Genomic DNA, 17,399 nt, shown 5'->3' with positions numbered 1-17,399 from the left:
AAAGAAAGACGCATTTTAAATGCATGTCTTTTTATAGGGTAATTTAGGAAATACTTCTAAATCAGTCGTTGATGTGGCCAAAAAGTATAATTCAGTGCTTCAATTTCAGGGGCGTTTAGAAGCACCTTTTTATTCAGCTGCTTCTTTTTCCTGGATTGGAGACTTTTACATACGTAGATAATCTATTTTAATTGGTTGCTGTTTTGAAAACACCACATTTCTTCTTTCAGAGCTACCTTACCTCTGGTGTTAAATGGTGTATTTTATTGGCTTGTAAATTCCCTCTTTCCTGGGGATTTTTATGGGGAAGAACAATGCATCTAATTAGTTTAAATTAGACACAGAGTTCAGTTAATTTACTTTAATTCCAGTTAAAAGGCTCAGTTAGGTAGACTTATCAACGACAGAGTATTTAAATTATACAATGTATGTATAGCCCTGTATTTCAATTATTAAACAAGGATTGTGATTCTTACTTTGGACATTTGTAGAGATGCAAAGGTTCAGGCTTTCCCTGACTTAGGTTTTCTGGTTTTCTTTGAGATGTGACCTACTGATTTCAATTTTCACAGATTTTCCATGTTTTTTTGAAGTACTGTAGCAAAGAAAAGAGAGAAAAATGTGCTGCTGGTTTTAAGGTAGACATAAGAGTTTTGTATCTAGCAGAAAATGAAGACATTGAAAGATTACCCCTGTTAATACATCATCTGTATCCAAAACCTTTGTTTGATTTTTCTTTTTTTTTATTAAACTCAAACAAATGGGCATCTGAGCAAATGCAGTTGGTTGGTGCCTGTACAGAGCAAACATTTTATTTTGTTTGAAGCAACATCACTATGTTCACGGACTGCTGAAAATAAATCATTGGTTTTTTTATTAGCCTAACCATAATCAATTATTGATCTTTATTTCTGCTGTTAGCTTCAAGTTACTCCAATTAATTTAGTGGTTTTAGCTCTGTTCGAACCAGTGATGGGAACTGTGTTTTTTGGGGTAGTAACAAGTACTTGTGCTCTTCTCCACAGCCACTGCCAAGTCAACATTTTTGTTTGGCACCCCTAAACCTGGGTGCTTCCTCATCTGCACAGCTCCTGTTTGTGGCATGTGGGTTAACAAGTATGCAGCGGATGTCTGCATTTCTACCATCAGCTCTGTGGAGATGAGATGCGGAGGACAGCTGCCAGTCACCCCATCCTGCTGAGTCAGGCACAGTGACCGCTTTACTGTGGTCTGATCGGCCTCAGCGGACCCGGAAATAGTTGGTCCTGGATATTAAGAGTTAGGTTGCGGAGTGTCCTCCTGTGTTTTGTCGAGACTCGTGTTCAGTGCACGCTCTTGCTACCAGCGCCACCTAATCCAGTTTCAAACCTTAGATGGACACATACCTTTTAGCTTCGGCAGGGTGAGTTGATGCAGTGACGTCTTGGAGGAGTGCGTTTTCTGTGGCATGCGGCTTTCCCTCGCTCCTTATTTGCTGGGGTTACTACAAGAGCAGTGGAACGGCCCTAGTGTGTTTGTTTTGTTGGAGATGACTGTGTGTCATTGAGGTTACCGAACAGAGAGATTTGGCTTGAAAGGCTGCTGTCCTTAAATGGCTTTGTGTGTGGTGAGACTCAGCAGGCATATTAAAGAGTTCAGCGATATGTGGCATGAATGTTTGTATGCAGATGAATAAGTGCGCCCTTGAAGGACAGCTTTTACACAGAGGTGGGCTCTCGAGAAAAGGAAGGATGAATATGAAGTTGAGTTAATTGAGGTGTCACATCAGGGATCAAGCTCAGCTACCTTACTTGAACATTAATTAGTATAACACCTTAACATGCCCACTTAAAATGCCTTTCCTTTCAGACTTATTTCAGCCTCAAAGCGTCATATCCACAGTTGAGATCTATCATTGGATTTTCTTTAAACTGTTTGATTATTTTAATACACATGGAGAGAGAGAGGAGAGTAAAAAGAGGAAGAAGTGGCTTTAGAGTCTGCCACCTGGGTTACAATGTTTCATGTTCTGTTTGTTTCGGGGGGTGTGGGGGGAGGAGTTTTTATTTTTTTTGCTGGAATAAGCAAAAAATGATGGGGGAAACGACCACAACAATATCAGTTCTTCTTTCAGAAATACACAACTCTTCACTGGGAGCATTTAATCCATACTAAATAAGAGGAATCACTGACTGAAGCAGAGAAGCAAAGTCAGATGAGTGGTCATTGTTTCACGGTGGTAAAAGGGGAAGGAAAAGTATATTATTCATATATAATATTGATTAATATCAGATATTGGCCAAAAAAGCCACATTAATATACATATCAATATCTGCCCAAATTTTCAAATCGGTGGATGCTTAATTTTGATCAGTAATTAGAAAAAAAACATCTTAATTTAACCTTTAACCTTTTAGCTGATTTTCACCAGACAGGCCAAGCCAATTTTATTTATAAGCACTTTAAAAATAGTACAACTGACCAGAGTGCTAAACAGATATTGTATATAAACATTAAAACACAAATACAAGAAGACTCATTAAGGATGTTATAAAACAGTATGAAGAAATAAAATGAGCTATATTATGCTGTTTCAAAAGCCAGTGAAAAAAAGACGGGTTTTCAGAGCAGATTTTTAAATGCAAAGTGAAGAGGTCTGTATAATGTGCTCTGGTATCGAGATCCAAAGCCTGGGAGCTGCTACAGGAAAAGCTCGGCACCCTCTGAGCTTCTGCCGCATCCTCGCTACATTCAGGTGAAGCTGACCTGAGTGAACGGGAGGGGGCAATGTAATCGTAAAAGCTCAGAGAGGTAGAGTGGGCCAAGATCTTTTAAAGATTTAAAAATAAATAAAAGAATCCTAAAATGAAGAGGCAGCTAGTGCAGTGAGGCTTAAAGTAAACTCATAACAGTGCATTGAAGCTCATGCTGCTGAGTAATGTTTGAAAAAAAAAAAAAAACAATCCTAATTTTGATGCATTTCTTGAAAGCGTTTATATACATTTGACCTAGTGATCAGGAAAAATCCGACAATTGTGATTTCTGGCGTAATGGTGCATCTCTGTTAAAGAGCAGACAATATGTCACATCATTTGTAGCAGTTTGTTTAAAATAGGATTTTACAAATAAAAATAAAAACCACAAATTAACTGGGAATAAACATTTTACACTGCATTGTGGCACAGTTGGTAGAACTATACCCTTGGAGCTAGAATGTTCTGGGTTCTTCCAGCATGGAGTGCCTGTGTGTGGATGGGTTCTTGTTGGGTACTCCGGCCTTCTTCCCACAGTCCAAAAACTGTTTGGTCAATTGGTATCTCTAAAATGCTCATCAGGTATGAGTGCCTGCATGGTTGTTTGTCCTGTGTGTGTCAATGTTGCCCTGTGATGGGCACTCTGTCCATGGTCTACCCGCCTCTCACCTAGTGACCACTGGAGATGAGCTTCTTACATCTCTGCTTCCTCTGGCTATATACAACTGATTGCTCAGGCCAAGTAGTTAATTACATTAAGCACATTCACAGTTTGCAAACCAGGTGTTTATACACTGCTCAAAAAAATAAAGGGAACACTCAAATAAAACATCCTAGATCTAAATAAATAAAATATTCTCATTGAATACTTTGTTCTGTACAAAGTTGAATGTGCTGACAACAAAATCACACAAAAATCATCAATGGAAATCAAATTTATTAACCAATAGAGGCCTGGATTTGGAGTCACACACAAAATTAAAGTGGAAAAACACACTAGAGGCTGATCCAACTTTGATGTAATGTCCTTAAAACAAGTCAAAATGAGGCTCAGTATTGTGTGTGGCCTCCATGTGTCTGTAAGACCTCCCTACAACACCTGGGCATGCTCCTGATGAGACGGTGGATGGTCTCCTGAGGGATCTCCTCCCAGACCTGGACTAAAGCACCTCCAACTCCTGGACAGTCTGTGGTGCAACGTGACGTTGGTGGATGGAGCGAGACATGATGGCTCAGATGTGCTCAATCGCATTCAGGTCTGGGGAACGGGCGGGCCAGTCCATAGCTTCAATGTCTTCATCTTGCAGGAACTGCTGACACACTCCAGCTACATGAGGTCTAGCATTGTCCTGCATTAGGAGGAACCCAGGGCCAACCTCACCAGCATATGGTCTCACAAGGGGTCTGAGGATCTCATCTTGGTACCTAATGGTAGTCAGGCTACCTCTGGCGAGCACATGGAGGGCCATGCGGCCTTCCAAAGAAATGCCACCCCACACCATTACTGACCCACTGCCAAACTGGTCATGCTGAAGGATGTTGCAGGCAGCAGATCGCTCTCCACGGTGTCTCCAGACTCTGTCACGTCTGTCACACGTGCTCAGTGTGAACCTGCTTTCATCTGTGAAGAAGACAGGGCGCCAGGGGGGAATTTGCCAATCCTGGTGTTCTCTGGCAAATGCCAAGCGTCCTGCACAGTGTTGGGCTGTGAGCACAACCCCCATTTGTGGACGTTGGGCCCTCATACCATCCTCATGGAGTCGGTTTCTAACCGTTTGTGCAGACAGATGCACATTTGTGGCCTGCTGGAGGTCATTTTGCAGGGCTCTGGCAGTGCTCCTCCTGTTCTTCCTTTCACAAAGGCGGAGGTAGCGGTCCTGCTGCTGGGTTGTTGTCCTCCTACGGCCTCCTCCACGTCTCCTGGTTTACTGGCCTGTCTCCTGGTAGAGCCTCCAGCCTCTGGACTCTACGCTGACAGACACAGCAAACCTTCTTGCCACAGCTCGCATTGATGTGCCATCCTGGATGAGCTGCACTACCTGAGCCACTTGTGTGGGTTGTAGAGTCCGTCTCATGCTACCACGAGTGTGAAAGCACCACCAACATTCAAAAGTGACCAAAACATCAGCCAGAAAGCATAAGTACTGAGAAGTGGTCTGTGGTCCCCACCTGCAGAACCACTCCTTTATTGAGTGTCTTGCTAATCGCCAAAGATTTCCCCCTGTTGTCTTTTCCATTTACACAACATCTTGTGAAACTGATTGTCAATCAGTGTTGCTTCCTAAGTGGACAGTTTGATTTCACAGAAGTTTGTTTTACTTGGAGTTAAAATGTGTTGTTTAAGTGTTCCCTTTATTTTTTTGAGCAGTGTATAAACATTGGATTTCAGTTTTGTTTCAGTGTCAAGGATATTTAAAAAAAACTACCCAAAGATGCAAACATCTTGGATTTAAGTGGAGTCTTTTGAGATCCAGGCTCCCTCCATGACGACGAATTTAACATTCATATATTTTAGATTCATTGCACACTAACTGAAATATTTCAGGTCTTTTATTGTCTTAATACGGATGATTTTGGCATACAGCTCATGAAAACCCAAAATTCCTATCTCACAAAATTAGCATATTTCATCCGACCAATAAAAGAAAAGTGTTTTTAATACAAAAAACGTCAACCTTCAAATAATCATGTACAGTTATGCACTCAATACTTGGTCGGGAATCCTTTGGCAGAAATGACTGCTTCAATGCGGCGTGGCATGGAGGCAATCAGCCTGTGGCACTGCTGAGGTCTTATGGAGGCCCAGGATGCTTCGATAGCGGCCTTTAGCTCATCCAGAGTGTTGGGTCTTGAGTCTCTCAACGTTCTCTTCACAATACCCACAGATTCTCTATGGGGTTCAGGTCAGGAGAGTTGGCAGGCCAATTGAGCACAGTGATACCATGGTCAGTAAACCATTTACCAGTGGTTTTGGCACTGTGAGCAGGTGCCAGGTCGTGCTGAAAAATGAAATGAAGTGCTCCAAAATCTCCTGATAGCTAGCTGCATTGACCCTGCCCTTGATAAAACACAGTGGACCAACACCAGCAGCTGACACGGCACCCCAGACCATCACTGACTGTGGGTACTTGACACTGTACTTCTGGCATTTTGGCATTTCCTTCTCCCCAGTCTTCCTCCAGACTCTGGCACCTTGATTTCTGAATGACATGCAGAATTTGCTTTCATCCAAAAAAGGTACTTTGGACCACTGAGCAACAGTCCAGTGCTGCTTCTCTGTAGCCCAGGTCAGGTGCTTCTGCCGCTGTTTCTGGTTCAAAAGTGGCTTGACCTGGGGAATGCGGCACCTGTAGCCCATTTCCTGCACATGCCTGTGCACGGTGGCTCTGGATGTTTCTACTCCAGACTCAGTCCACTGCTTCCGCAGGTCCCCCAAGGTCTGGAATCGGCCCTTCTCCACAATCTTCCTCAGGGTCCGGTCACCTCTTCTCGTTGTGCAGCGTTTTCTGCCACACTTTTTCCTTCCCACAGACTTCCCACTGAGGTGCCTCGAAACAGCACTCTGGGAACAGCCTATTTGTTCAGAAATTTCTTTCTGTGTCTTACCCTCTTGCTTGAGGGTGTCAATAGTGGCCTTCTGGACAGCAGTCAGGTCGGCAGTCTTACCCATGATTGGGGTTTTGAGTGATGAACCAGGCTGGGAGTTTTAAAGGCATCAGGAATCTTTTGCAGGTGTTTAGAGTTAACTCGTTGATTCAGATGATTAGGTTCATAGATCGTTTAGAGACCCTTTTAATGATATGCTAATTTTGTGAGATAGGAATTTTGGGTTTTCATGAGCTGTATGCCACAATCATCTGTATTAAGACAATAAAAGACCTGAAATATTTCAGTTAGTGTGCAATGAATCTAAAATATATGAATGTTAAATTTTCATCATGACATTATGGAAAATAATGAACTTTATCACAATATGCTAATATTTTGAGAAGGACCTGTATAATCTGTCACAGAGGAGATCCCTGCCATCATCTGTCTTTACAAAGGTTGGTCTACAGCCTTAGAACAAGAACCGTGACATGCAGATTGCTGGCAAGTGAATCATAGCTCAAATCTGGGAGCGACATTGTCTGCATGACATTTGTAAATGTGACGCTGTGCACACACTTGAGTCTGAGCTTGAGAGTTTACATTAAAAGAGCAGCAGCAGTGTGTCTGCTCTTTTTCTTCACTGTCCAGCAGCTACTCCTTAAGGAGAACTTCTCTTTAAGTGTCGAAGAACTTCACAGTTCGAGCTTTATATCCCACATGGTCAATGCTTGTGATTGAAGATGGAGGTCCTTAGTCCTTTGTGCACTCTCCTGAGAATTTAGATGAAGCGTGTTGCAATAAGGATGATGTAGGAGGGGATGATCTTTGCTCCAGAAGGGCTTATGATTAGCTTTTGATGCTTTGCCAAAAGGCTCTAATTATTAGCTATGGAAATGTGGCTGTTTTTAGGGGCTGGATTTTTAACACAATCTACTTTCTTTTCTTTTCACCACTGCCTCAACGCAGATGACCTGAACTTATGTCTGCCTTTAGGGCTGTGGTTCATCACTACATAAGATAACAGTTCTGCGTTTTCAGCTCTGTCATTTCTTTCAGGAACAAGAAAATTTTTCTGTTGCATATTGCTGAATATTTAGCTAATACATTTTTTTTTATGTCAGGATTCCTGCACAGTTTTAAAGTTTGAAAAAGTATGGAATGTAAATTTGCCATTTTCAAAGTCTAGATAACAACAAAAGAAAAAATGGTTATGGAAAACGTTCATTTTCTATACTTTATTTTTTCCATTATCTAGAAGATGGGTTTGAATTTATTTCAAATGAACGGCTGAACACAGCGGTTAATGTTGGGATGATTTCTTTTGAGTTCCCATATCCAAGTTGAAGTTTTTTTCTAGTTTATTGACCAGAGATTAAATGCATATGCAGTTAATAAGGTTTTTGACCTCTAGACCCTCTTAGATCAGGGTTTTAAATTGTTCCTGGGATTTTTAAACTAGATAACATTTAGATTTTAAAAAGTGTTAGTTTTACATTAAAAAAAGATATTACAGATCAGAACTGTAATTTAAAGGATCCATCATATAATCCAATCCAGACTTTACATTACTAAGAATGATACATTTTGAAACATGGAATTATACATGTTGATCTATTTTATTTATTACATTTAAAATTTTTTTTTTTTTTTTACAAAAGAGCAGTTAAATAGTCCTTTACCTCACTGTAAAATCAAAGGCCAACCAACATTGTTGGTGTTTTTTCATTTGCTGAGATTATCAATCATTGCTGGGTTTTTACCCAAATTTCCAGAACGATATAAAACTGGAAAATATTTGCTAGAAAATATGCCGGAAAATATTTAGAAATGTGAGTCTGGGAAAATATGGAACTTTACGATGGAAAATTTGTAGGAACCCTGAAGCTGCTTTTCTTCAGCAGTGTGAAAAGGAGTAAATGCAAAGTTCAATTTTAAAATGATACTTTAACTTATCATGGGGAATAGCTATCCAAACCAGCCAACCGTATGTGGAAAAAGTAATTAACAATTAATCCTAATAACTTTGTGCCCTCCCTGAATTGTGATTAAAAACATTCTTTGAGTTCAGTTTCTCTAGCCACAAAAAATCCAGATTGCTGCCAGATCTGAATCAGGGAACCACTTGAAAATGACTTGTCTGACATCAGTTAGAAAGTTACAACATCCCAAAAAGCAACACATTGTGCCCTGATTGAAATAGATTCAAGAATAGATACCATAAATGTCAGGGTTGTGTCACATTTCATCTGGCCTAAAACTTAAAACAGTAAGTCAAACATGATGGGTTTTAGTGTGATGTTGTGGAGCTGCTTTGTTGGGTTGGGTTCTGGACGGTTTTTCATAATGGTTTAAACCATAAATTCACTTCTATCAGAAAATCCAGGAGGAGAATGTGAGTTATAAAGCAGGACAGTGATCTGAAGCATACCTGCAAGTCCACATCTGAATGACTCAAAACAACCAGAATATAGGTTTTGGATTGGCCTAGTCAAAGTCCAGACTTGAATCTGATTGAGATTACTTTAAACAGACCTGCAATTTGACCAAATAAAAACAGTTCAGCAAAAAACAGTGCTCTAAAAGTCCTCCACAGCATTGTTGGTAGTAATTGTCAATGTTGGTTAGGAGAGAAAGTTTGTTAAATAAATGAAATAATTCTTTGCAATCTGCATTTTCTATTTACACATATTGTCTTTGACATTAAAATTAGTTTGGCATGAAATGTGACAATAAAGCAAACAGAAGAAATCTTTAAGGGTCCAAAAACTTTTCCATAGGGCTGCATTGTGTAGCTAAAATGTATTACTTTACATCAAACATTTCTAGATTAGTGTAATAATTCAAAGGTTTTGAATATTTGATAGGAAAAGAACTACAGATATATATTTTTGTCTGGAGCCACAGGAGACGAGGAACCAGAAATCCCTGCTTCGCCCAGTTACTGAACTAAAGCTCAGCCTCTCTGTGTCTCTGTAACCAGACTAGTAATGACCTAGTTGGCTGATTCTTACAGTGCTGTGTGCCAGTGACACCAACCATCCCTTAAAGGAGTGTTTTGGTGATTTCACAATTTCATCCAATCTTGGACTAAACTCCACTCAGCTGGTTTCTTTCTGTACACACTGGAGAGAGGCAACATATTAGTCAGTCGCACCAAAAAATGTGACGACTAACTTTTCTGACAGCAGGATGTGTTTTGCTGTGTGATCGCCGGGTGATTGTGTCATTCGGAGGAATATCTGCTTGATCCCCCCCCTAAACTCATATTCACCACAGCTGGTTTGTGTTAGAGAAGGATCACATAGACTTCACCTCCTCCACCCTGAAGCACTTTTTGGGTGTTCCCTCTATTGTTTTGTTTCTTTTGTCCATAACTTCCAGGAATGACTCGATTCTTTGCTTTTGGGAATAGAAAAACTCACATTACACATCTTTTATTTTCTGTGTATAGATCTTGTTTAGTTTCCACCAGATTTCACATCTCTTATGTTTTAGTGTCACATTTTTGCTTCTGCTTGTTTCGCAGACTGTTGGGCGCTCCAGTGAAGCAATCCCACCATGCGTGAATACAAGCTAGTGGTTTTAGGCTCTGGAGGTGTGGGCAAGTCTGCTTTGGTGAGTATGCCCTCCTGGTCTCTTTCCTGTCTACCAAGCCTCTAACCCCCCTGCAGGGTGCTTCCTAAAGACTTTGTAGATGATTGCTAATAAAATAGCAGGGCATTTTGACAAACCTCTAAAGGAAACAAGTTAGAAAGGATACAAAAACGAGATCCTGTTTGGTTAAAAGGAAAAAATCATTTGATTTTCTGGCTTTATTTGCACACGTATGGGTGTGTTGTTGGCTGAAATAGAACAGCTGTGCTGATTTTATACTTGATGTGGCTCTGCAAAAATGCAAAGTTTTATCTTAACATATTTTCCCGCCACTGCAACGTTCCTTTGAGAACATCGATGTCTGTAAAATGGTGTGTGCCCTGCTTAGTTAGCTTCAACCAGGTGTCGGTCAGGTTAATCCCCTGAACTGCCTGGATTAGGATGTTAACAGGTTAACCTGGTCAACCCCATGATGTAAACTTGCCACAAAACACAGGGTTTGGTCTTTACATGTAGATGCTGTCACGTGTTGGTGAAGTTAACACACCTAATATTGGTCCTGTCTCTAAAAGTACAATGAGTTGAACAGCTTCCACCTTCAGGAGCCTCCTCATTCCAGTCGTTCTGTGTAGCTCTGATATTTAAATGTAAAAAGTGAACCAGGAAATGTGGGTCATGCACGCTGATTTGACATTTGTTTTTGTGTATCATCTTTTACAGACAGTTCAGTTTGTGCAGGGTATCTTTGTGGAAAAATATGACCCTACAATAGAAGACTCGTACAGAAAGGTGAGTGTTTTCTGAGGAGCTTGGATTGGCCTGATTGTTTGCAGCTGCTCTGCAGGTTCATGTCACCATGATGTGATTGTGGAAAATGTAACCCCCCTCCTCTCTCTCTCCTGGCCGGTTGTGGATGCAGTTTTTTTTTTTCAGCCCATTTTGAATTGATGAAACATATTCATGTTTAAACAACAAATACACTCAGTGACCCCAAATGACGCTTACAGTGTTGCTGTGCTTTTTGTTATTACAGCAAGTGGAGGTAGACGGGCAGCAATGTATGCTTGAAATTCTCGACACAGCTGGCACAGTAAGTTAACTTCCAATCAGCAACCATCTTTGCTTTAAGTACTGAATGCATTTAGTGAATTGTGTCACCCAAGGTGGCCTGTAAGGATTTCCCAGGAGTTCTGCACTTTCTCAGGAAGTATGAAAAGCCCTGGCCTGAACAAATTTTTTCAGGGCACCTAAATGAACAAATTTCTTGGTTCTTAGTTTCAGTTGGAGGACCAGTAAATAGTGAGAACTTAAAATTGCAAACACACGCACAACCAAACAAAGAGAGAATCTACTGATGAATCTGCAGAAAAGACAGAAATATCATTGTCTTCACATTTCTGTGACCAAATTGGTCACAGAAATTGAGTTTTAAGTGATTATGACTTGCGGAAAGAACACAAATGGTGCACAATAAATTTTTCAATTCAATTGACTTTATTTATATAGCGCCTTTTCACAACATGTCTTCTCAAGGCGCTTTACAGAGTCATTTCAATCGAATCATACAGAGTTCAAGTCAGGTACATACAATTAATCCCAACTATCAAACAGTGCAGTCAGATTCAGTTATTTATTCAAATTGGATAAAAAGTTTTTCTATCTAAGGAAACCCAGCAGATGTCATCCAGTCAGTGACTTGCAGCATTCCTTCCTCCTGGATGAGCATGTAGAGACAGTGGACAGTCACTGGCGTTGACTTTGCAGCAATCCCTCATACTGAGCATGCATGTAGCAACAGTGGAGAGGAGAAACTCCCTTTTAACAGGAAGAAACCTCCAGCAGAACCAGGCTCAGTGTGAGCGGCCATCTGCCACGACCGACTGGGGGTTTGAGAGAACAGAGCAGAGACACAAAAAGAACACAGAAGCACTGATCCAGGAGTACTTTCTATAAGAAAGAAAAGTGGAACATTGTTGTAGCTTCTTTACAGGCTTCATCGTGGAGAGAAAAATGGCTAAGCAGATGAACTCTGAGCCAGTTTTCAAGTCTATTGTATGAAAGAGAGCATGTACAGGTAGTCAAAAAGCTCAGCCAGTAGCTATGTCTAGGAGAGACTGCGTTTAACACTGAAAGACAGGGCCAAGTGTATCATCTGTAGAAGGTGAGCATTAAGTTGTTGGCAGCAGCAGCTTGGCTAATGTCCCCCTCCAGGAAGGTGCCACAGCTAAACACAGAACAAGGCCACATGTAGCTTCTAGAAAAAGAAAAAACAGAGAGAGAACAAAGTTAAAAGATGAAATAACGGCAAACAATGCACAATATGAGAGTAGTGTGAGAATGTAGCAGAGACTGAAAGTGGTCATTATGTCCTCCAGCAGTCTAAGCCTATTGCAGCATAACTACAGAGATAGCTCAGGATAACCTAAGCCACTCTAACTATAAACTTTATCAAAAAGGAAAGTTTTAAGCCTAGCCTTAAAAGTAGACAGGGTGTCTGCCTAACGGACCAAAACCGGGAGCTGGTTCCACAGGAGAGGAGCCTGATAACTAAAGGTTCTGCCTCCCATTCTACTTCTAGAGACTCTAGGAACCATCAGTAAACCTGCAGTCTGAGAATGAAGTGCTCTGTTAGGAACATATGGAACAATTAGATCTCTGATGTATGATGGAGCTAGATTGTTAGGGGCTTTATATGTGAGAAAGATAATTTTAAATTATATTTTGGACTTAACAGGGAGCTCAGTGCTGTGTTGTTTAGTCAGTATGTTATGCTGCACAGTTATATTTTATTATTCTAAGTTTCACTATGAGAATTAATCCATCTGCAGACACCAGGGCATTTCAGTTTTTAAATTATTCATTTACAAATAAGATTTTAAAATACATTCAGTGGCTATGGGAAAGGGGGGATTAAAATTAAATTTTAATGATTGTTAGTTTGTTGTCGCTCTATTTTGTTTTTGTGGTGTGCTTGTTTTTTTAACAGAAGGAAAAAGTCGGTATTGTTTATTGGCTTTTTACATAAAATCAGTTTATTGCAGAATATGGAACCAACACAGACTTACTAAAGCCTAGAAAAATGTACTTATTTTTAATTTAAATGTCCGAATCTGAATTCAGCTTTGTCAGATACATTTACATGCGTATAAACAGTTTGTAAAATGACGTCTGATAAATTGTGCATGACAGAGCTCATGCCCTTTCTTCCTTTTGTTTTGTTTTTCTTTCCACGTTTAGGAACAGTTCACAGCAATGAGGGACTTGTACATGAAAAACGGCCAAGGCTTCGCTCTGGTATACTCCATCACAGCACAGTCTACCTTCAATGACCTCCAAGACCTGAGAGAACAGATTCTACGAGTAAAGGACACAGAGGATGTGAGTATATTGTAAGCACACGGATGCTTACCTAAACTCTCCCCAGTTTCTCTAATATTAACTTTTAGGTGCCCCAGGCTCCCAGGATTGCTTCCATGGATGGTTCCTTTTTTAGTTGGATAAGTTGGACTGTGTTTAACTAAGTTGTCACTTCAGGTAAAGTCCTGCAAAAGTCGTCTGTTTCTGTGTCCAAGCCCGATGTTCTAGCCTTCCTTCCTCTTCATACTGCCACATACAGTGTGTTCATTCTCTTCCAAGCCTGCCCCATGGCTTGGATGTGTAACTGTGAGAAGAGAACAGAAAGGAAAAAAAGAGGATGTGTCATCTCATTATTTGTTTGTCAGCAGGACGTTTCCATCTCTCAGTATCTCTGGCAAATTTAGAGACTGATGCAGTGAGTAAGCTTTCCTTCCCCTTTCTGGTGGAGCAGATAATGCGTCAGCAGGATCTAAGATGCCCTTTTTTGGTGATCTCTGGAGGGAGGGAATGCTACCATAACCCCTCTTTTTTGCCCCCCCCCCCAGCCCTCTCCCTTCACTCTTTCTCTCTCTCTTCAGCCATCTATGTAGACCCACTGTAGCCCAAGCTTTGTATGTTTTTGTTGCTCCCCTTTCCTCTGTATCTCTTCCAGTGTTCTTTCTTTTTTCACACTTAAATAAATTTTTTACTTTCCCGTTCAGCCTGTTAGTTGGAACCCCCTTCCCCCGCGTGGTCTCACTGTGGTTTTGGCATTAGGAGAGATTGAACTATTAGAGATGATGAGAGCCCCCATCTCACCAGAATCACACAGGATTGTGAGGTCGAGCTGCTTCATTAGTAGCCTCTATTGCCCCCTTTCCACTGGCTCGCTTTTTGTGGCTCTGCTCCACTTGGTTTCGCTCTACACTGTACGATACAAGTTGTTTCCACTGACCCACTTACGGCTGGAGCGATGGCGGCTGAAGCCCCGCCTCCAGCAATCAGTGTGGTGCACTGTGCTGCTATTAGTGCCTGTGACACGCTTTTCCCACAAATGCAGAAATTGAAAGAAAACACCTGTATATTAAAGGAATTGGGCAGTAATTGACATATTAAGATTAAAGACGTGATAAAAGATAATTGTGACACAAAATGAACATATTACGGTGTTATATTTTGCAAGTCCAAAGGCACCCGGAAATGACGTCTAAGGGGAAATCTCCGGTCATTCATTGTGTTCAATGATTCAATGATTGAATGAACGGTTAAGGTAGAAGCCAAGTTGTTAACAACAGCGTTAATATGGTGGAACGGTGCATTGCTGGTGGTGGCAGCAATACTACGACAGAAGCCGTTAGTCTGCACTACTTTTTCTGAAGTGAGGAGGATCAGAGCTGGAAACCTGAGGAGGGATAGATGGGCTGGTCCCACCTAGCACAGCCAGTTGTGATCGGAGAACTTCTCGGCAAACTGCTTCGAACAAGAAACCTCTAAATTCACAAGAGAAAGGATGTCAGAGGTCAGGTTATCTGATAGACGAAGGAGAATGTCGTCTGTCAGATGCTAGAGCCACGCTGTTCAGTGCATCAGATGTGAATAGGTTGTTGCTGGCTGTTGCTCAATGGAGCAAGGCTCAGCAGGTAATGCTTCCTTGTTGCAAAAGTACATTTAGATATTGGCAGTTATTAATAATAATAATCTGAAATTATTATTAAAATAAGATAAATTACAGGCGCATCCGATATTTTGAAATAAATGTTTCTCTAAAGATTCTAATATAAAGTAAAAAAAAAAAATGACACACCAGGTAGTGTCTTCAGATCTTGTGTCTGCTGCAGCTGCTCCATGCTGCGCACTTCGCCTCCGGTTGTTTTACTCAGTGCCATATTTACTGTAACCCTGGATTTACACTGTATCTGCTCCGGTCCGGTCCAGTCCGCTGCGAAGCCCAGAGGAGCTCCATGAACCATATGCAGATCGCTCAATAAAAGTCAGTAATAAATGTGGTAGCAAGTCCAAAACAACTCATTCTGCAGAAGTTAAACTGCTTCATTTTTCGTTTTATGCATTCAGATATTTTCATGTTTTGTTCTACAATGGGTGAGTTCACTGACTGCAGCGAAGCTATATTTGTTGCTTAGTTTGGTGCATTTAAAGTTTAATTGCTTGGTTTATAACACATTAGTTAACCCAGTAACTGATCTAATTGATCTGATGTTAACTGCTAATATACATGTGTATATATAAATATATGTGTGTATTTACTAATATAGAGAGATCTTGTTTGTCTTTAGTAAATTATTTTGAAAATCCGGATGATATGCTCGTTCTGTTTCCTGGAAGTGCTCAGATTCATGCATATTGACTCCAGCCGTGCTCCGGCTAAAATGGACTCTGGTCGAATTTGATGCCGTTCGCTCGTCACAGCACTTGTGTTCTGCCATCTGATGTCAGCTGACTTTTTTCTCCTGACTCTGCTGCGTCTCTCTCTGATGGTAACTGAAACATATCTAAAGAAATATCCGATTCTTCGCTGCTGTCTGTGTTGCTGCCATGGTAGCAGCAGTCAGTTTACGTGCGGGGGTTCCCCTTTGACGTCATAAAAGAGCGCAACAAAATCGTAAAGGAGTATGCTGGAAAGGCTTTTTTAGTGGGATTTGGGACCATATATCTCAACAACTATTCATTTCAGTGGCATGAATTTACTTTTTAAAATATTTTATCAGTGTTTGCTTTCCATAAATGTATTTGGAATTATGAAAATTCGATGTCACAGGCACTTAAACGTGTTACATTGTCACATTAAAGTAATCTGCGTGAAATGATAAAAAATATATAGAAAATAAAAACAAATAAACTAAATACTAATAATGTTTGTATTATTGTATATGCAAGAATGTCTTATATATGTTTTTTCTGTATAAACTGATCCACTGGGATAATTATCTGGAACTCAGCCCAGGCAGACCTTATAAAATAAGGCTCGGGTTCTGATGTGAGAGGGGGTGGCAGGAGAAGCGGAGAGGAGAGACTCTGCTGTCTGGACTGGTAATGCTCCAGAGTTTGTCTGAAGAAGTTACAACTTTGGGCTTTATGAGGAAGTTTTTGTCTCGGACATGGCAAAAATGAGGACAAGGTTATTAAAGCGCAAAACACTGGACTTATGACCGTGATGAAGTTAGTTTTAGGTTTGAAATTTGATATTTGTGCTCCGTGGATTCAGTGGGCTCATCCTCCAGTTTGATCCAAAGAAGGCAGTTTGATTGCGGGCAGCTGCTTTGTGCCTGCTCCTGCAGACGATGGTTTGCTTAAGGACCGTCAAAAAATGTCTGGACCAAACACCCTGTTTCATGTTGGTATTGTTTTGTTGTGTTTTGGGGGAAATCTTGGTGCGTCTGAACTGCTGATTTTATATGTGATCAACTGATTTAGGATGTTATTAAATACAGCGCCCCCTACCTGTGTGTAATTCAGAAGGCTGAAGTGTCCTTTTTCTTTTCTTTCAGCCTTCAAGCATAGTTTATGATTTGTAAATAGTAAAATTGTATTACGGTTTGACTCGCTCTGCCCATGTTATGGTAGTCGCTCTTGGGTTTTATTAACTTTTCCCTCTTGGGAAACCTTCTTATTTCTCCTGATCCCATGGCTAATCAGTGAACAGCAGTCTGTTAACATCACATGTAGTCACTACTCAGCCCCGGTCGGACCTGCTCAGAAGCGGGGACCAAAAAAGTACGTACCGATACGAAAATAAACTGTAATGGATCCCGTCGCAAAGCGAGCCGAGTGGAGTTGAGTAGGGCCAAATTGAGCCAGTGGAAAAGGGGCATAACTACTACTTGTCTAGTAGTTATGGCCACGCCACTCGAAGGGGATTTAAGCCTTTACCCGTTATCATGGTGACATCTGTTCATCTTTCCCTACATCATTCAGGAATGCATAACCAAAGGAAATGTTCAGCATATTTTATTGTAATCACTCAAAAAGCCAAGATTTTTCTTAATTGGAGAAAGCTTCCAATCCGTTGCAGAGTGAAGGCAAGGTTATGTGGTTGCTGCAGCAGCTGTTCTTATTTTCAGCTCTGCCACGCACCATTTACTTCAACGATGGCAAAATGTACACATGCATTTATTGCCAAGCTCAATT

General features: G+C 40.8%; 1 protein-coding gene across 2 annotated transcripts in view; it reads left to right on the top strand.

Annotated features, from left to right (window-relative positions):
* Positions 1–17,399, top strand: part of LOC124856820 (ras-related protein Rap-1A) — a 29,480-nt gene that overhangs the window by 2,615 nt on the left and 9,466 nt on the right. For both annotated transcript variants that reach the window (XM_047347689.1, XM_047347690.1), the window contains exons 2-5: positions 9,850–9,938; positions 10,638–10,706; positions 10,951–11,007; positions 13,155–13,295. In XM_047347689.1, coding sequence (XP_047203645.1) covers positions 9,882–9,938; positions 10,638–10,706; positions 10,951–11,007; positions 13,155–13,295 — 324 coding nt within the window. In that variant the 5' untranslated portion in view covers positions 9,850–9,881. The remainder of the gene's footprint in view (positions 1–9,849; positions 9,939–10,637; positions 10,707–10,950; positions 11,008–13,154; positions 13,296–17,399) is intronic.

This window comes from Girardinichthys multiradiatus, chromosome 20 (genome assembly GCF_021462225.1).
Source record: "Girardinichthys multiradiatus isolate DD_20200921_A chromosome 20, DD_fGirMul_XY1, whole genome shotgun sequence".
Taxonomy (NCBI): domain Eukaryota; kingdom Metazoa; phylum Chordata; class Actinopteri; order Cyprinodontiformes; family Goodeidae; genus Girardinichthys; species Girardinichthys multiradiatus.
Note: the sequence above shows the minus strand (reverse complement) of the source record. Positions and strands in the feature narration are given on the sequence as shown.